A 13034-nucleotide genomic window follows, 5' to 3' on the forward strand; every position below is an offset into this window, starting at 1 on the left:
CGCTTCCATTTATTAATTATGTATATATATATATATATGGATAATTTTTTCCAACAAATTCAAATTAGTTTAAATCAATATTATCATAAATATTAATAAATCGATTAGCGTATAATGTATTGATATGTAAAATCGGTTAGGATATTATATCTATTTACTTAACATCTTTTTGCTTTTATATTTATATTTATTTTATATTTACATATTGTAAATATAAAATAAATACACATATATACACATTTAAATTTATGAATTTCTTCATATTATAATTTATATATTTGTCATAAGACTGCAACTATTTTTACAATCTATCGCAATAATCCATCACTAGCTGGAATAATGATTGTTTAAAAATACACGTATTATTCTTCCTTGAAGTATTCATAAATAATACAATACTATATAAGTTTATGTTTCATTGATTTAACGATTCCCAGGTAGAATATAAAACTCATAATGATATCATTATGACGTCACCTAAAAGTCATTTTAGAAAAATCATAATAATCTCATTTGATATACTTTTGGCAATGTTTTCACGACTTATTTTTCATATTATAATATCATTTTTTTATATATATTACGCAATTACTTGTTTATTTAATTATTCATGTATATTTTAATTATATTTAACCAACATAATCTTTTTAAAATTATATATACGATTATTGAACTTAAAAATTTATGATTCTTTTTGTCATTTTTAACTCATTTTTGTTTAGGTAACTTTTAAGTGATAAATAAAATCATGATGACGTCATAAGGATATCATTATGAGTTTCATGTTCTACCTGGGTTGCAACTGTTATATTAATCGCATTCAAAACTAAAGATTTTATATGTAATATATTCATCTTTGATTTTGATTATCAATGTAAGATTATCCCAACGATTAAACATTATTTGGATTCTTCTCTTTCATGAGCATGAATACTCTATTGTACACGAGCTTGAGTGCATTCTTGGCTAACATAAAGTCCGCATGATTGAATTTGGGCCACGGCACTGCATACATATCCACTACATTCGGCAGTGCGCGGTAGAGCTTCTTCACATCCTTGAAAAAATATTTTCTTCAATTATTCAATATATAAAGCTCGAAGCAATTAACGTAAATCAATCTCTACGTATTCGAATATGCATATGCTTTCCTCACTTACCGTGATATTAACCAGCCAGTCATTAAGGCCGTAGAACAACGCGATCGGAACTTTAATATTCGCCAGATCATAGTCGGGAGGTTCCGGCGAGTTGTACTTCAACATATTTTCCTCACGGCCGTAATCATATTGGCGAAACTTGCCCGACTGATATCCTTGACTGAAGTGCAGAAGCGTCTTCGCCGAGGCACCAGCCGGATCGTGACTCAGGATAATAGGTAATAAAGTCTAGATAAGGATCAAAGACGTGTACTCAAAGTTCAACGTGAAGCATGATCACGCTCTTTAACCCTTTGAGTCACAGTGAGTCACCCAGAGACCCACCTTTTTAGTTTTTTAGTTTTAACTACTTTTTTATCAACAAATACCGGATTTTTTCTTTCTACAGAGTCTCTAGAACATCAATAAGTGTAAAAAAAATATGAACAGTTATTAATTGTTAATTGCAAAAATACCATATATAAACAAACAGTCAAAATTAGTACTTTTTTACGAAAAAATGCATTTTCCACTAATCTATTATGACAATAAATACGGCAATTTTTTTATAATCTTAGTACCCTCTAAAGTATTTTTCAGAATTTTTTTACAATTTTCCACCGTGTTATTTTTGTTAAATCCTCCTTTTTTTGATAAAAAATATATAAAAAACAATATTTTCTGTTCTAAATTAAAAATAACAGTCGTATTCTTTTTTAAATTTTTTCTCTGAAGGTTTTTTTACATCGCAAAATCTGAATCTAAAGGAAAAAAAATTTAATTTCCAAAATTTAATATAGGGATCCAATATGAATCCAATATGATCCATCTTGAATTTTGAAAATCTGACAACGGACTCGTAATCGGCGACCCCAAAAACCCTTATATACCAAATTTTATAAAATACTGACAATTAGAAAAATTCGTGACTCAAAGGGTTAAATGATGGGAACGTGATGATCAAAGTTTCAATCAGGCTTATTGTATATATTGATCACGAATCACTACTCACATAGTTAAACTGCTCGGGATCGTAACCGCAGATCACAAATATCACGTTGGCACAAAACTTTTTCTCGACGATATTTTGATCGCAGCCATATTTCGAAAGAAATCTCAAAAGATTGCTCTGCGGCAGGAATTCGTCGTGGAATAAAAATCGCAAAATCATCTGCAATCAAAAAATTTTGTTATCCATAATGTAATTTACTTGTGTAATTCTTTAAGTTTTCGAAGGTATTTTTAAGAATAAATAAATTTTTTTTTTTTTTATAAATTAAAATAATTTAGCAGCTTCGTAAGAAAATTGTTTCGATCTTATAATTTTAATTTCATTCAGAAAACGTCTCATTAAAATTATAATTAAAGATTGACATGTATACATATGTGGTAGAAACATATGTACATTACTTTACCTTATATTCTTTCCAGTAGGGTAAAAGATATTTCAGCGGACTTTTCATATGGCTTAGAAAGACCGCTGGCGCTAAGCTGATCATCATTTGCACCATTTCAGCAATTTCTGGACGCTCTGATGCCATTACATAAAAACTAGTGGTGCCCATAGAATGACCGATGTACGTGTGCAGTGGTTGAGATCTCATCTTTGTGATAAACGTGATCATCGCGGGTAAATCATAGATGCCCATTTCGTTAAAGCTAAATGAAAATTTGATCGACATATCATCGGAAAATATAGTAAATATGTTTATACTCCATACATTTATGTATATATAATATATATAATATAATGAATATAATATAAAAAAAAATATATGAGTATATAATAAAGAATATGTAAGAAAAAGTATGTATATATTGTAAAAATATATAAATCCATGTCTACTTGCGTTAGATACTAAATTAAATTTGATCTTATGGTTCTATGTCATTTTCAAAGTATCATTATTTGAATTTATGTCGATACCTAAAATCCCAAAATTTCGATTCCGATGGCGATAGGGAAACATGCGCCCTCGAGTAGGTATTACCACGAAAATTACCCAACCAAACGTCGTATCCGCGATCTGCCAATAGGTAAGCTAGAATGCCAAAAAAAACATCATTTGCAACATTTATATAATCTTCTCATATAATATTTTCATATACATATATTTTACAATATCTTCATTTTTTCATATTTTTTAATAATAATAGATTAAGATTGTAAACTGATTTATAATTCACATATTATTATCCAATGAATTCTAAATATATATATATATATATATATATATATATATATATATATATATATATATTTGATACATATAATATAACAAATAATAAATTTTAACAATTTTCAAAAAATAAAATTACACCACAAGTTACACACGTTATAATTAAAAAAATAAAAATTGCGTTACAAAATTTTTTTGCCATATTTACTAAGACATCAAAGATGTAATTTCGGAATACTTGTTATTAAGGATTAATTATATAAAATATAAAAGGTTGTACCAAGTGCTTTGCCTTTGCCAAGAATGACCCAATCAGCGGAAGTACATAACAGACCGTGTTGTAACAGCACGGGTACAGAAGCATTGTCACCTGGGATACGATGTAACGTCAAGAGATAACCGTCCTTCGTCGTTACAACATGACTCTCTGCAGGATAACCCGCTTTCCTTATCATCTCCAGCTGAAAAAAAAACCAGTTAAAAAAGAAGATCCTCTCTAAAGTTGAAATAAATTTATCCATATTATGGTATTTATTTTTTAAATAAAGCATTTTGCATTAAACATGCAGAATGCATTAATTTTTTATTATCTATAATTAATATGAAAAGTAATTGCTAAAAAATCAGAATAAAGTAAAAAAGTATTATTTATCTAATTAAATGTCGGATAATTTTTGAAAAATACAAGGCAGGGTCTTCTCTTCGTAAAATAAAAAGTGTAAAGTTCGACAAAAACTATTTTGAAGGTAAATTTTAGACTAAACTTTCCTTCATGTTTATCTCTTTAGTCCATTGAAATAATTTTAATTAATGTTGATATAATTTTAATACTAAAAATTGAATATTAAACCAAAATTTAAATATTAAAACAAAATATTAAATATTAAAAATTAAAATATTAAATATTAAAAACAAAAAATACGAATATTATTATACAGACAATTAAAGAGAATATACAATTTTATCGAATTTAGATTTCGATTTTGAATAAAAACGCGACAATCGCTTAAGATTGTTTTCAAATCATTTTTCAAATTATCTCCCACCTTTTAAATTTTTGTTTTTTTTTTTTTTGTTCTGATCAATCGAATGCTACTCAATCTTGTAAAGAGTAAATTGCAAATTTGGAATATAATCTTGACTGTACTAAAGAACTTGAGCTAATCGAAGATATTTTAATCCTTTTATGGATGAAAGCATAAACTTACCGTGTCGAGAATGACATCGGAATTATTTTTCGCCTTCCAGCTGGTCATCAATTTTTTCTCCATGAATGCGATCGAGTTAGGTATCGTGTCTGTCGGCACCTCGCCGAAAACGCCGTAAAACATCAGCAGATATACAAATGTGCTCAACGTCATCGTGTCGATGAGTCAAACAGTAAAAAGAAAAATAACACACGAGTTTTCCGGAATTTCGTGATATCTATTATCGAAGAAAAAAACAGAAAACAAGATATAATGAATATATATCTGCTCTTAGCACGTTACTTTATTAAAATGAATCGTTACTCCGCGCTTATACGATTATTTTTTATCAATCGAGAAATAGAAAAGGAGAGAGAAACAAAGAATGAGAGGAGACACACACTATCGCGTTATATTAGTCATGCAATCGCAGACATTGTGAAAAATATATGTATACAAAAAATTACATATGCAGATTTGCCAGTATTGTAGCGTAAAACAGGCGCGTAAATCTAATATATATATATATATATATATATATATATATATATATATATATATGTATACGCTGCGATAGCGTAATAGTACTTTTAATCATTAAATTAATTTAATAAAATTATAGAAAGAGCTCCGATTAGTAAATATAAATAAGTAAGTAAGAAAGAGGCAATAGGAGCTGTGAGGAGATGTGAATATAAAATTATAAGTTTTTTATATATAGATGATGTGTCGCAATTGTATTGACATTAAGTACATTAGTAACATTCTATAGAATGACGGTAATTATAATAAAGATTTGAACGTTTCGATTCATGTTTTGAATCCTCTTCAGCATAATATATAAATTAAATAAATGAATTATAAATAAAAACGAAATTAATGAGAAAACATCGCATAATAAAGGCGTAAGACATGTGTGAACATAAAATCCGTGATCGTATTCGCATGATTAAAAGGATCACTGCCTCAGAACCGCTGTACATATTTATCGCATGTTAGTTGTATAAATTACATATATATAAAATGATCCAACTTGTTCGGCTCTTTTATTGTACGGCTTGCATAATAATCCCGCGAGGCAATTCTCCGAGGTTTCCAGACCGAGGGAGGTATGCAGTTAGATTGAGGGGTTAAGTCTGTATTAGTAAAATGAGTATAATAAATACCTGTTTGTAATAAAGTAATTTACCGTTAGTTTGTGTATAATGATGGTGACTCAGGAAAAACTTACAGGATATCCATTCCGTTTGTGTGTTGTTGAATCTATGGTATATATATTGCGACAACTGATGTTTAACGTGTGGTTATGCCGATGATACAGATGGTAATGAGCTCAAGGGCAAAAAATACATTTAAGATGGAAAGAGATAGGTGACATTAGATCTTAGGCAGTTTGTTTATTATATCATCGTAAATAGCTGGCAAACATTCTATATCTGTTTGTAGATTTATGCTATTTATTTGTCGTTTAATGTATAACATTTCAGATATCAGTCTTTTTGTGTAATAGGGCTCGTTGTCTAGTATTTGTGCATTGTCCCAATCAAAGTCATGATTGTATGTTAGACGGTGATCAGTGATCACTGATTTGTTGTTATTGGGCTTCATTATGTTGGTCTTATGTTCTTTTATCCTAGTATTCAATGAATATTTATAAAAATGTCTTTTCGAATAAAATTGTTTCACATTTCTTTTATTGAAAAAAAATTAATAAATCTTTAAGGCAATTTCTTTATATATATATATATATATATATATATATATATATATTATTTTTTATTAATGTTTTTTATACTAAGCAACAATTATTAACACCAATTTTTTGATTGATTGAAAAGAACAAAATTTTCTTCTCTTCTGCGTTTAATTTTATATAAACTTTATTTTCAAATAGATCTCTTCACAATTTAAAATCTGAAGATAATGTAAAAATATAATTAAGGCGGGGATGCTGGACTACCGATCGAGTTCTAACCTAACAAAACAATATATAATATTTGCTTAATATAAAAGTTGTAATTTATACACATAAAATAAAATAGGTGGACAGAATTGCACGAAAGAATATTTGTGAATTTTTAGAAATTAGCTTAGAAGCCTAGATAAAAAAAATTTTCATTACAGAAAATGTGCGGCAACAACATTTTTCTGCGACGAAATTCTCAAATAGACACTGACGCAAAATACAAACCTCTGATTGGCTGTTTCTATGACGCACTCTCTGTTCCGTACTTAAATTCCGTACCACGTGATTTCAGCCTTTCACATTCACGGACGCACCACGCGGTTCTCACACGCTTGTTAGCAGACGCGTGAAGCGGTCACGTTGATACAGTCTAGTGGATAAAACTGACATACACTTGCCGTTGTAATATTACATACAATACGGTAATAAATAAATTTTAGTGAATTATTTTCCATCCTTCATCTCTGTCGTTATCCTTGATAATATACTTACATAGCTATTTTATCACGAGACTAAAGATATATATGTGCAAAAAACCGGTTAACCTTCAATCAATATTCTAATCGGTTACATGTACATGAACATTGAGAATAGTTACAAAAATAACTTACAGCTTTATGATATTTTATTCCACTTTTTATATCTTTTTCTAGAGTAGCACGAACACGTAATTCTTATTTCACAATTATTTTTGTAGAAATTATTCTCTCTTTCTCATCTGTAAGACATAAAATTTTTGTTGTAATATTTCACAGGAATTGTCTCTTTTTTTCACAATTTTGTTATAATATTCGTAAGACTTATTCTATCTTTCTTATTTATAGGATACCAAAATATAATAGAATGAACGAGATTATGTTGCCACCCTCACCAAACTGGTTTCTGAGCAACATCCTTGTTTGCTCAAAACGAGGAACTGTAGCATGGGGTGCCAAGAATCTTATTATTATTGCCAAACAGAAGGAGGGTGATCCTAGTCTACAGTATTCAATAATTAAGGATTGTTTTAAGGATAAAGTAACAGTATTGGCATTCTGTCCTAAACTCGACAGTCCAGACAGTCCAGAATTACTGATTAGTGGTGGCGACGAGGATAAAGTCAAAGTTTGGAATGTGGATACATTAGACTTGATTGTGGAATTCTCTTTTAAAGATGTAAGTGACAAAATATTGCAAAATAATTCTCTTATTTAAAGAAATGATAACTTTTATCTTCTTAATTATTGTGACTATAATTTTTTTATTTTTTTCTTAATTCAGGGCAAATCAATTGTGGGAGTTGACTGGTCAGCCAAAGATAACAATCTTACATATGCAGTAAATTCGGAAGGCTTTCTAATGTATTGTTATATATCATATGAGACGTCCAAGATAATATCTCTTGGGAAGCTAACTGCTACATGCTTGGCTAGCTGTCCCCATGATTCAAATCTTGTAGCAATAGGCAGCAAAAGTGGATTAATTTATATTGTTCAAAAAGAAACAATATTATATAAACTACGGGGACATAATGAAGAAATAGTCAGTTTATCATGGTGTCCTTCAGATATAAATGTCTTAAGTGGAAATGATAAGAGAGATCTTCTTTTAGCTTCCGGTGCAAAAGACCGGTAAGACAAAATTTTCATAATATTTTCATGTTCCATATACATATATATATATAATTTATGTATGTGAAATATATGCAAGTATTATATTAAAAAATAATCAGATAACATCTACAGCAAAAATGTTACTATCATTCATATAATTTTCTTCTTATTTTTCCCTTTTTTCTACAGATCTGTGTTTATTTGGAAAGCTGGTGGAGATGGTAGATATGAGACTGTGATACATTTACCAAATATGCCACTTCCTGGTTCCTCTCACAGAGGCAAACTCGGTACTGCGACTGGAACTTGGATTGCAGTGTGTTGGGTGGAACCCAAAGTGCTTTTAACCACTTCTTCTTGGAGTGAACTTCTCTATTGGGATCTTACAAACAAAAGCAAGCCTACATATAAATTATTCCATTCATATCACAGCAGAGGATTATTTTGCATAGCTGCTGTTCCTAAAAATGATGTAATATCTGACAATTGGAGGACGATGTCTGAGTGAGTAAACATTTTATGAGTTGCGATAAGATGTGAAATATTGAAACTTATCGTGTAACATTTCAGACTCACGGTTTGGACTTTGGCACAAGATCGCTGGATTATATGTTGTAAACGAAACAGTGACCCTACTAAATCAGCGATTCTGGAATATAAGATTCCTACGCAAGGAGGATACATTTACTGCATAGGAGCTTGTTCTATCGATACTTCGCGTATTGCATTTGGTGTTGGAGACTCGATGTTGCGTCTATGGAACTTGTCTGAACCTCACGCAAAAACTTTTGATGTTGTTACACATTGGCAGAAGATAAAAGGGAAGATAAGAGTGGTAAAAAAAAATTTTCTCTCCAGGAATTTTTATTTTAAAGTTAGTCTTTTTATATAAGAAATATTAAATAATATCGAGCAAATGTATCAGGTATCCTGGTTCCCTGATGATGAATCCACAGTGGCTTTTGGAACTGGAGAGGGTCGCGTTGGTGTATTCAATCCAATTGGAACTAATAAACCACCTATATTATACAGGCAGTATCATAGAAAAACTATTTACAAACTCGAGTGGGCTAAACTTGGATCGGATTATTTTTTGTTTTCTTGTGCGGAAGGAGAACTAGTAGCATACAAAAAATCCGCACCCAACGACGGTAAGACATTGAAGCTTACAATTTTATCACACTTTTCTTATTGCAACTGTATTTCAGAACCCATATCCATAATCTTGACAGGATGCACGGAATTTGCTTGGAAATCCAATTTGTGCATGGCAATTGCGTTAGAAAATGGGTATAAATCATACATTTATAACTCAAAAAATAATTAAATTAATCATAACAAATAACGTCAAATATATGAATGTTTGTTCTTTTAGATCGATTATGTTCTACGATCAAAAGTTAAAGAAACACAACAATACGATATATATTTTAAGATCTATCGTGAATTGCTTGGCGTGGCATCCCGATAGTACCGCAACAGACGAATGGACATCGTTAACTGCCAACTACTTGGCAGTTGCCTCCAATGAGACTATAGTAATTTTTGATATGTCAGAATTGATAAAGGAAATGGAGGCGACGAGTACCGAGGATCGTATTGAGAAGGAAGACAATAATGAAGAACGCAGGCTGCACAAGATGGTAGCAACGTTAAACGGACACGTCGATAAAGTGGTATGCCTGGCTTGGAGTCCACACGTCAGTGGACACTTGGTGTCTGGTAGTTACGATAATATCGCACAGGTCAGATATATACATACACATGATATAATAGTTTAAACTCATTTATTATACTATATTATATAATATGACTAATTTGTGCCTTATTATGTGTGATTTATTAAATTTAGTTAAATTTAGAATCGATACATTAAATGACTATATTATTACAAATATCAAATTTTATCTAAAAATTATTTCTAATGATATATAAGAGAATAAAAAAAATATATATATATATATATATGATAAATATTTTTCAATTATTTTCTAGGTTTGGAACGTTGGAAAGCAGGAGCTGATGGGCACATACATGTGTCACGATGGACCCGTGCTGTGTTGTATGTGGAGTCCCCTTAAACCACAATTAATAATGACCGGCTCGTCGGACTTTACGTTACGTATATGGGATTATACTTTACCGGCGCAATCGTCGAAGCAACTTTCCGAAATTAAAATGATAAAGAAGCTGCAGAAACCACAAAAGAAATGGTCAAAAAATAAAACTGATGAAGCAGAGAATAATTCGACTGTATCAAATAATCCACCTCTCCCAGATAATACAAGTAATCATATAGTGTAATTTCTTATAATTAGATACAATCGACGTATGTATAATTACATTGAAATTTTTGATTTCAGAATCTGAAGTAACGCCATTAAAGAAAAAAGAGAAAAATACATTTTTTAGTACATACAACAAGCTAATACATGATAGATCTAAAATTTTAAATTTTATCACAAACAATATACGAAAGTCAGAACAATACAAAGAAGATGACATTACAAACTTATCGCTGTTCTCTAAAAAAGAGGATCTTGTAAAAATTATTAATCATGAAAGTCAGTTAAATTATATATGTTATGCATATTACTAAATTTTTTTATTAGTAATTTATTTTTAATTTATGTTAATTATTGTTTGCAGAATTAACACAAGATAGTTCAAATGCTATTACTGAGATGAATATGTTGTACGACAATCTGCAAAACAATCTAATTTGCGCGGCCAAGGATCAACAATTGAATGACTTTCTAGTATCGCTTGCACCTAGTATTTCTATGAAGTACGTATGAATACTTTCTCTACAAACATTTAAGAAAATATTAAAAGAAAATATTAAAAAAAAAACAGTTATAAATGTTGATTATAACAATTTTACAGAATGTGGAAGGAAATGTGTGAAGCATACGCGCACCAATTAATAAGACAATGCAATGTTCCGAAAGCAGTATCATATTTACTTTGTATACACAAAATTTATGAAGCCATAGAAGCATTTGTAGATGCTAATATGTTTAAGGAGGGTTACGTGCTTGCGAGATGTAAATTGGACTCCGATGATCCGTTTTTGAAAAAGATATTAAAATTATGGGCGGAATGGAGTAATTTCAATGGTCAGCTGGAGCAAGCAGCTTATTGGTAAAGTAATTAATTTTATATAATTATGTAAGCTTATATATATATATATCATAATTGAAAAATATTTATGCAATTGTGTCAATGACAATATTATTTTGCATAAGTAATTAATGAAATTGGAAAGTTTCTACATTAAATTAATATTTGATGTTGTATACATCAGTTACGTGGAATTAAAACAGTTCGATAAGGCAGCGAAAATTCTTGCTCGTCGGAAAGATGTACATAGCTTGGAGGTAGCATCCGAATTAGCGTTTTTAAGCGGTGACGAGGTGTATGGTACTTCCTTAATTCTGGATGCGGTAACACGTGCTCTTATCATATCAAACTGGCCGAAAGCGCGTTCCCTTATCACAGATCTTCGACAGATTCAGGTAAAAAAAAATATATATATATAAATTATTTACAAATTTATATAAAACTAAAAATTTTACGTATATCTGTTTGCAGTATTTAAACGTACATATAGATGCTCACGAAACGATTATGAGCACATATAACAAAGAGTCACAATCTGATCTTGATTTAATGCGGATGTGGTTGATAGAAAACGAAAACGATAGAGTGTTACAAACTCTTAAAATGAAATATAATAATTCTTACTATGACGCCTTGTGCAAAAATGAAAATTTCAATACTATGCAAAATGAATCAAAGGATACAATGGTGAGAGAGAAACGGAAATGAATAAAATAGATATTCTTTCATAGATAACATTTTAGTATTATAGTAATATTTTCGATATTATTTTTATATGTAATATTCATACAGTTAAAATTAAATTTTTAGATGCAATTAAATACTAGCTATCGAATCGCTATAGCGGCTACATGCGATACAAAAGAGACTCAATTAAAACATTTAGCAGCAGTATTAGGTGACATATTCGAGGAAACAGCAATCGAATATAGAAGAGTGACAAATGAAAGATTCCTCGTTTGTATCCTCGTGCATCTGGATTTTAGAAAACCAACGGACGAAGGCAGCATTTACGCGGAAAGCGATTATCCCGTGTCACAGAGTGTACGCACTTACTTATGTATCGGTCTTCTGAATTCGTTGCTAAATTATTCGGATCAGCTGTTAGTCAAGGAAGAAACATACTTTACAAAATTGGTATTGAATTTGCTGGACGATGCCATAAATGAAACAACTTTATCTTATCACATTAACATTGATAGACTTGGTTATCTGGAAGCTCAACTTTTGACCTTGTGTTAGTTTTTCTTTTTCAATTTGTGAAATTTATCTAGGAATTCATCTATTACAATTATATATAATGTTGAGATATGTCAATTTAATAATTTTTTTTTACATATAATTTACTTTAAATATAATAAATAATAAATAATTATAATTTACTTTAAATTACAGTGACATTGGACGATGATGTCGAATATGATGATTGTTCTAAAAAATATAAAGAGGAGGCTGACAAACTGAGGCTTAATATAAACAAGTTCAAGGAAGAACGAGTTTGCATGCCACATCCCAAAATTGTTTTCGATAAAGCTTGTTCACTTGCCGACAAATTAAGTGATGATACTAATCGACTTCTACTTTTACAGTCTTTAGATAAATTAACCAAAATGAAAGAGATAAAGTCATTTGAATTAAAAGAAAATCTGTCAAAAAAACTTGAGGAGGTATCTAAAAAAACAGGCGAAAATATATGTGAAACAATATAAAATAGAATTATTATAATTCTATTATATATAATCTACATAAATTATAAAGAAAAATAGCAGAAGAATATATTAAGTTTTATATCATAAATGATCAAGTGGATCTTTAAATTAAGTTTTATATATTCTCTGCATGTAAAG

At 29.9% G+C, this 13034-nt stretch overlaps 2 protein-coding genes across 2 annotated transcripts; one reads left to right on the top strand and one right to left on the bottom strand.

Moving 5' to 3' along the window:
• Nucleotides 1-113: 113 nt before the first annotated feature.
• LOC140673420 (lipase 3-like) lies at nucleotides 114-5858 on the bottom strand. Its single transcript, XM_072906401.1, has 9 exons — nucleotides 5738-5858; nucleotides 5519-5642; nucleotides 4528-4744; nucleotides 3600-3780; nucleotides 3067-3181; nucleotides 2555-2798; nucleotides 2152-2310; nucleotides 1161-1388; nucleotides 114-1057 (listed from the first exon to the last, which is right to left on the bottom strand). Exons 3-9 carry the CDS (start codon nucleotides 4678-4680, stop codon nucleotides 893-895), a joined length of 1245 nt encoding a protein of 414 aa, XP_072762502.1. The 5' UTR covers nucleotides 4681-4744; nucleotides 5519-5642; nucleotides 5738-5858; the 3' UTR covers nucleotides 114-892.
• A 903-nt stretch (nucleotides 5859-6761) lies between these two features.
• On the top strand, nucleotides 6762-12977 carry Rig (gem nuclear organelle associated protein rigor mortis). Its single transcript, XM_072906382.1, has 16 exons — nucleotides 6762-6894; nucleotides 7297-7627; nucleotides 7733-8082; nucleotides 8254-8568; nucleotides 8635-8899; nucleotides 8990-9215; nucleotides 9273-9354; nucleotides 9440-9809; nucleotides 10060-10351; nucleotides 10428-10628; nucleotides 10714-10852; nucleotides 10951-11208; nucleotides 11372-11582; nucleotides 11659-11874; nucleotides 11998-12424; nucleotides 12583-12977. Exons 2-16 carry the CDS (start codon nucleotides 7316-7318, stop codon nucleotides 12894-12896), a joined length of 3978 nt encoding a protein of 1325 aa, XP_072762483.1. The 5' UTR covers nucleotides 6762-6894; nucleotides 7297-7315; the 3' UTR covers nucleotides 12897-12977.
• The last annotated feature ends 57 nt before the right edge of the window (nucleotides 12978-13034 follow it).

This window comes from Anoplolepis gracilipes, chromosome 14 (genome assembly GCF_047496725.1).
Source record: "Anoplolepis gracilipes chromosome 14, ASM4749672v1, whole genome shotgun sequence".
Classification (NCBI taxonomy): domain Eukaryota; kingdom Metazoa; phylum Arthropoda; class Insecta; order Hymenoptera; family Formicidae; genus Anoplolepis; species Anoplolepis gracilipes.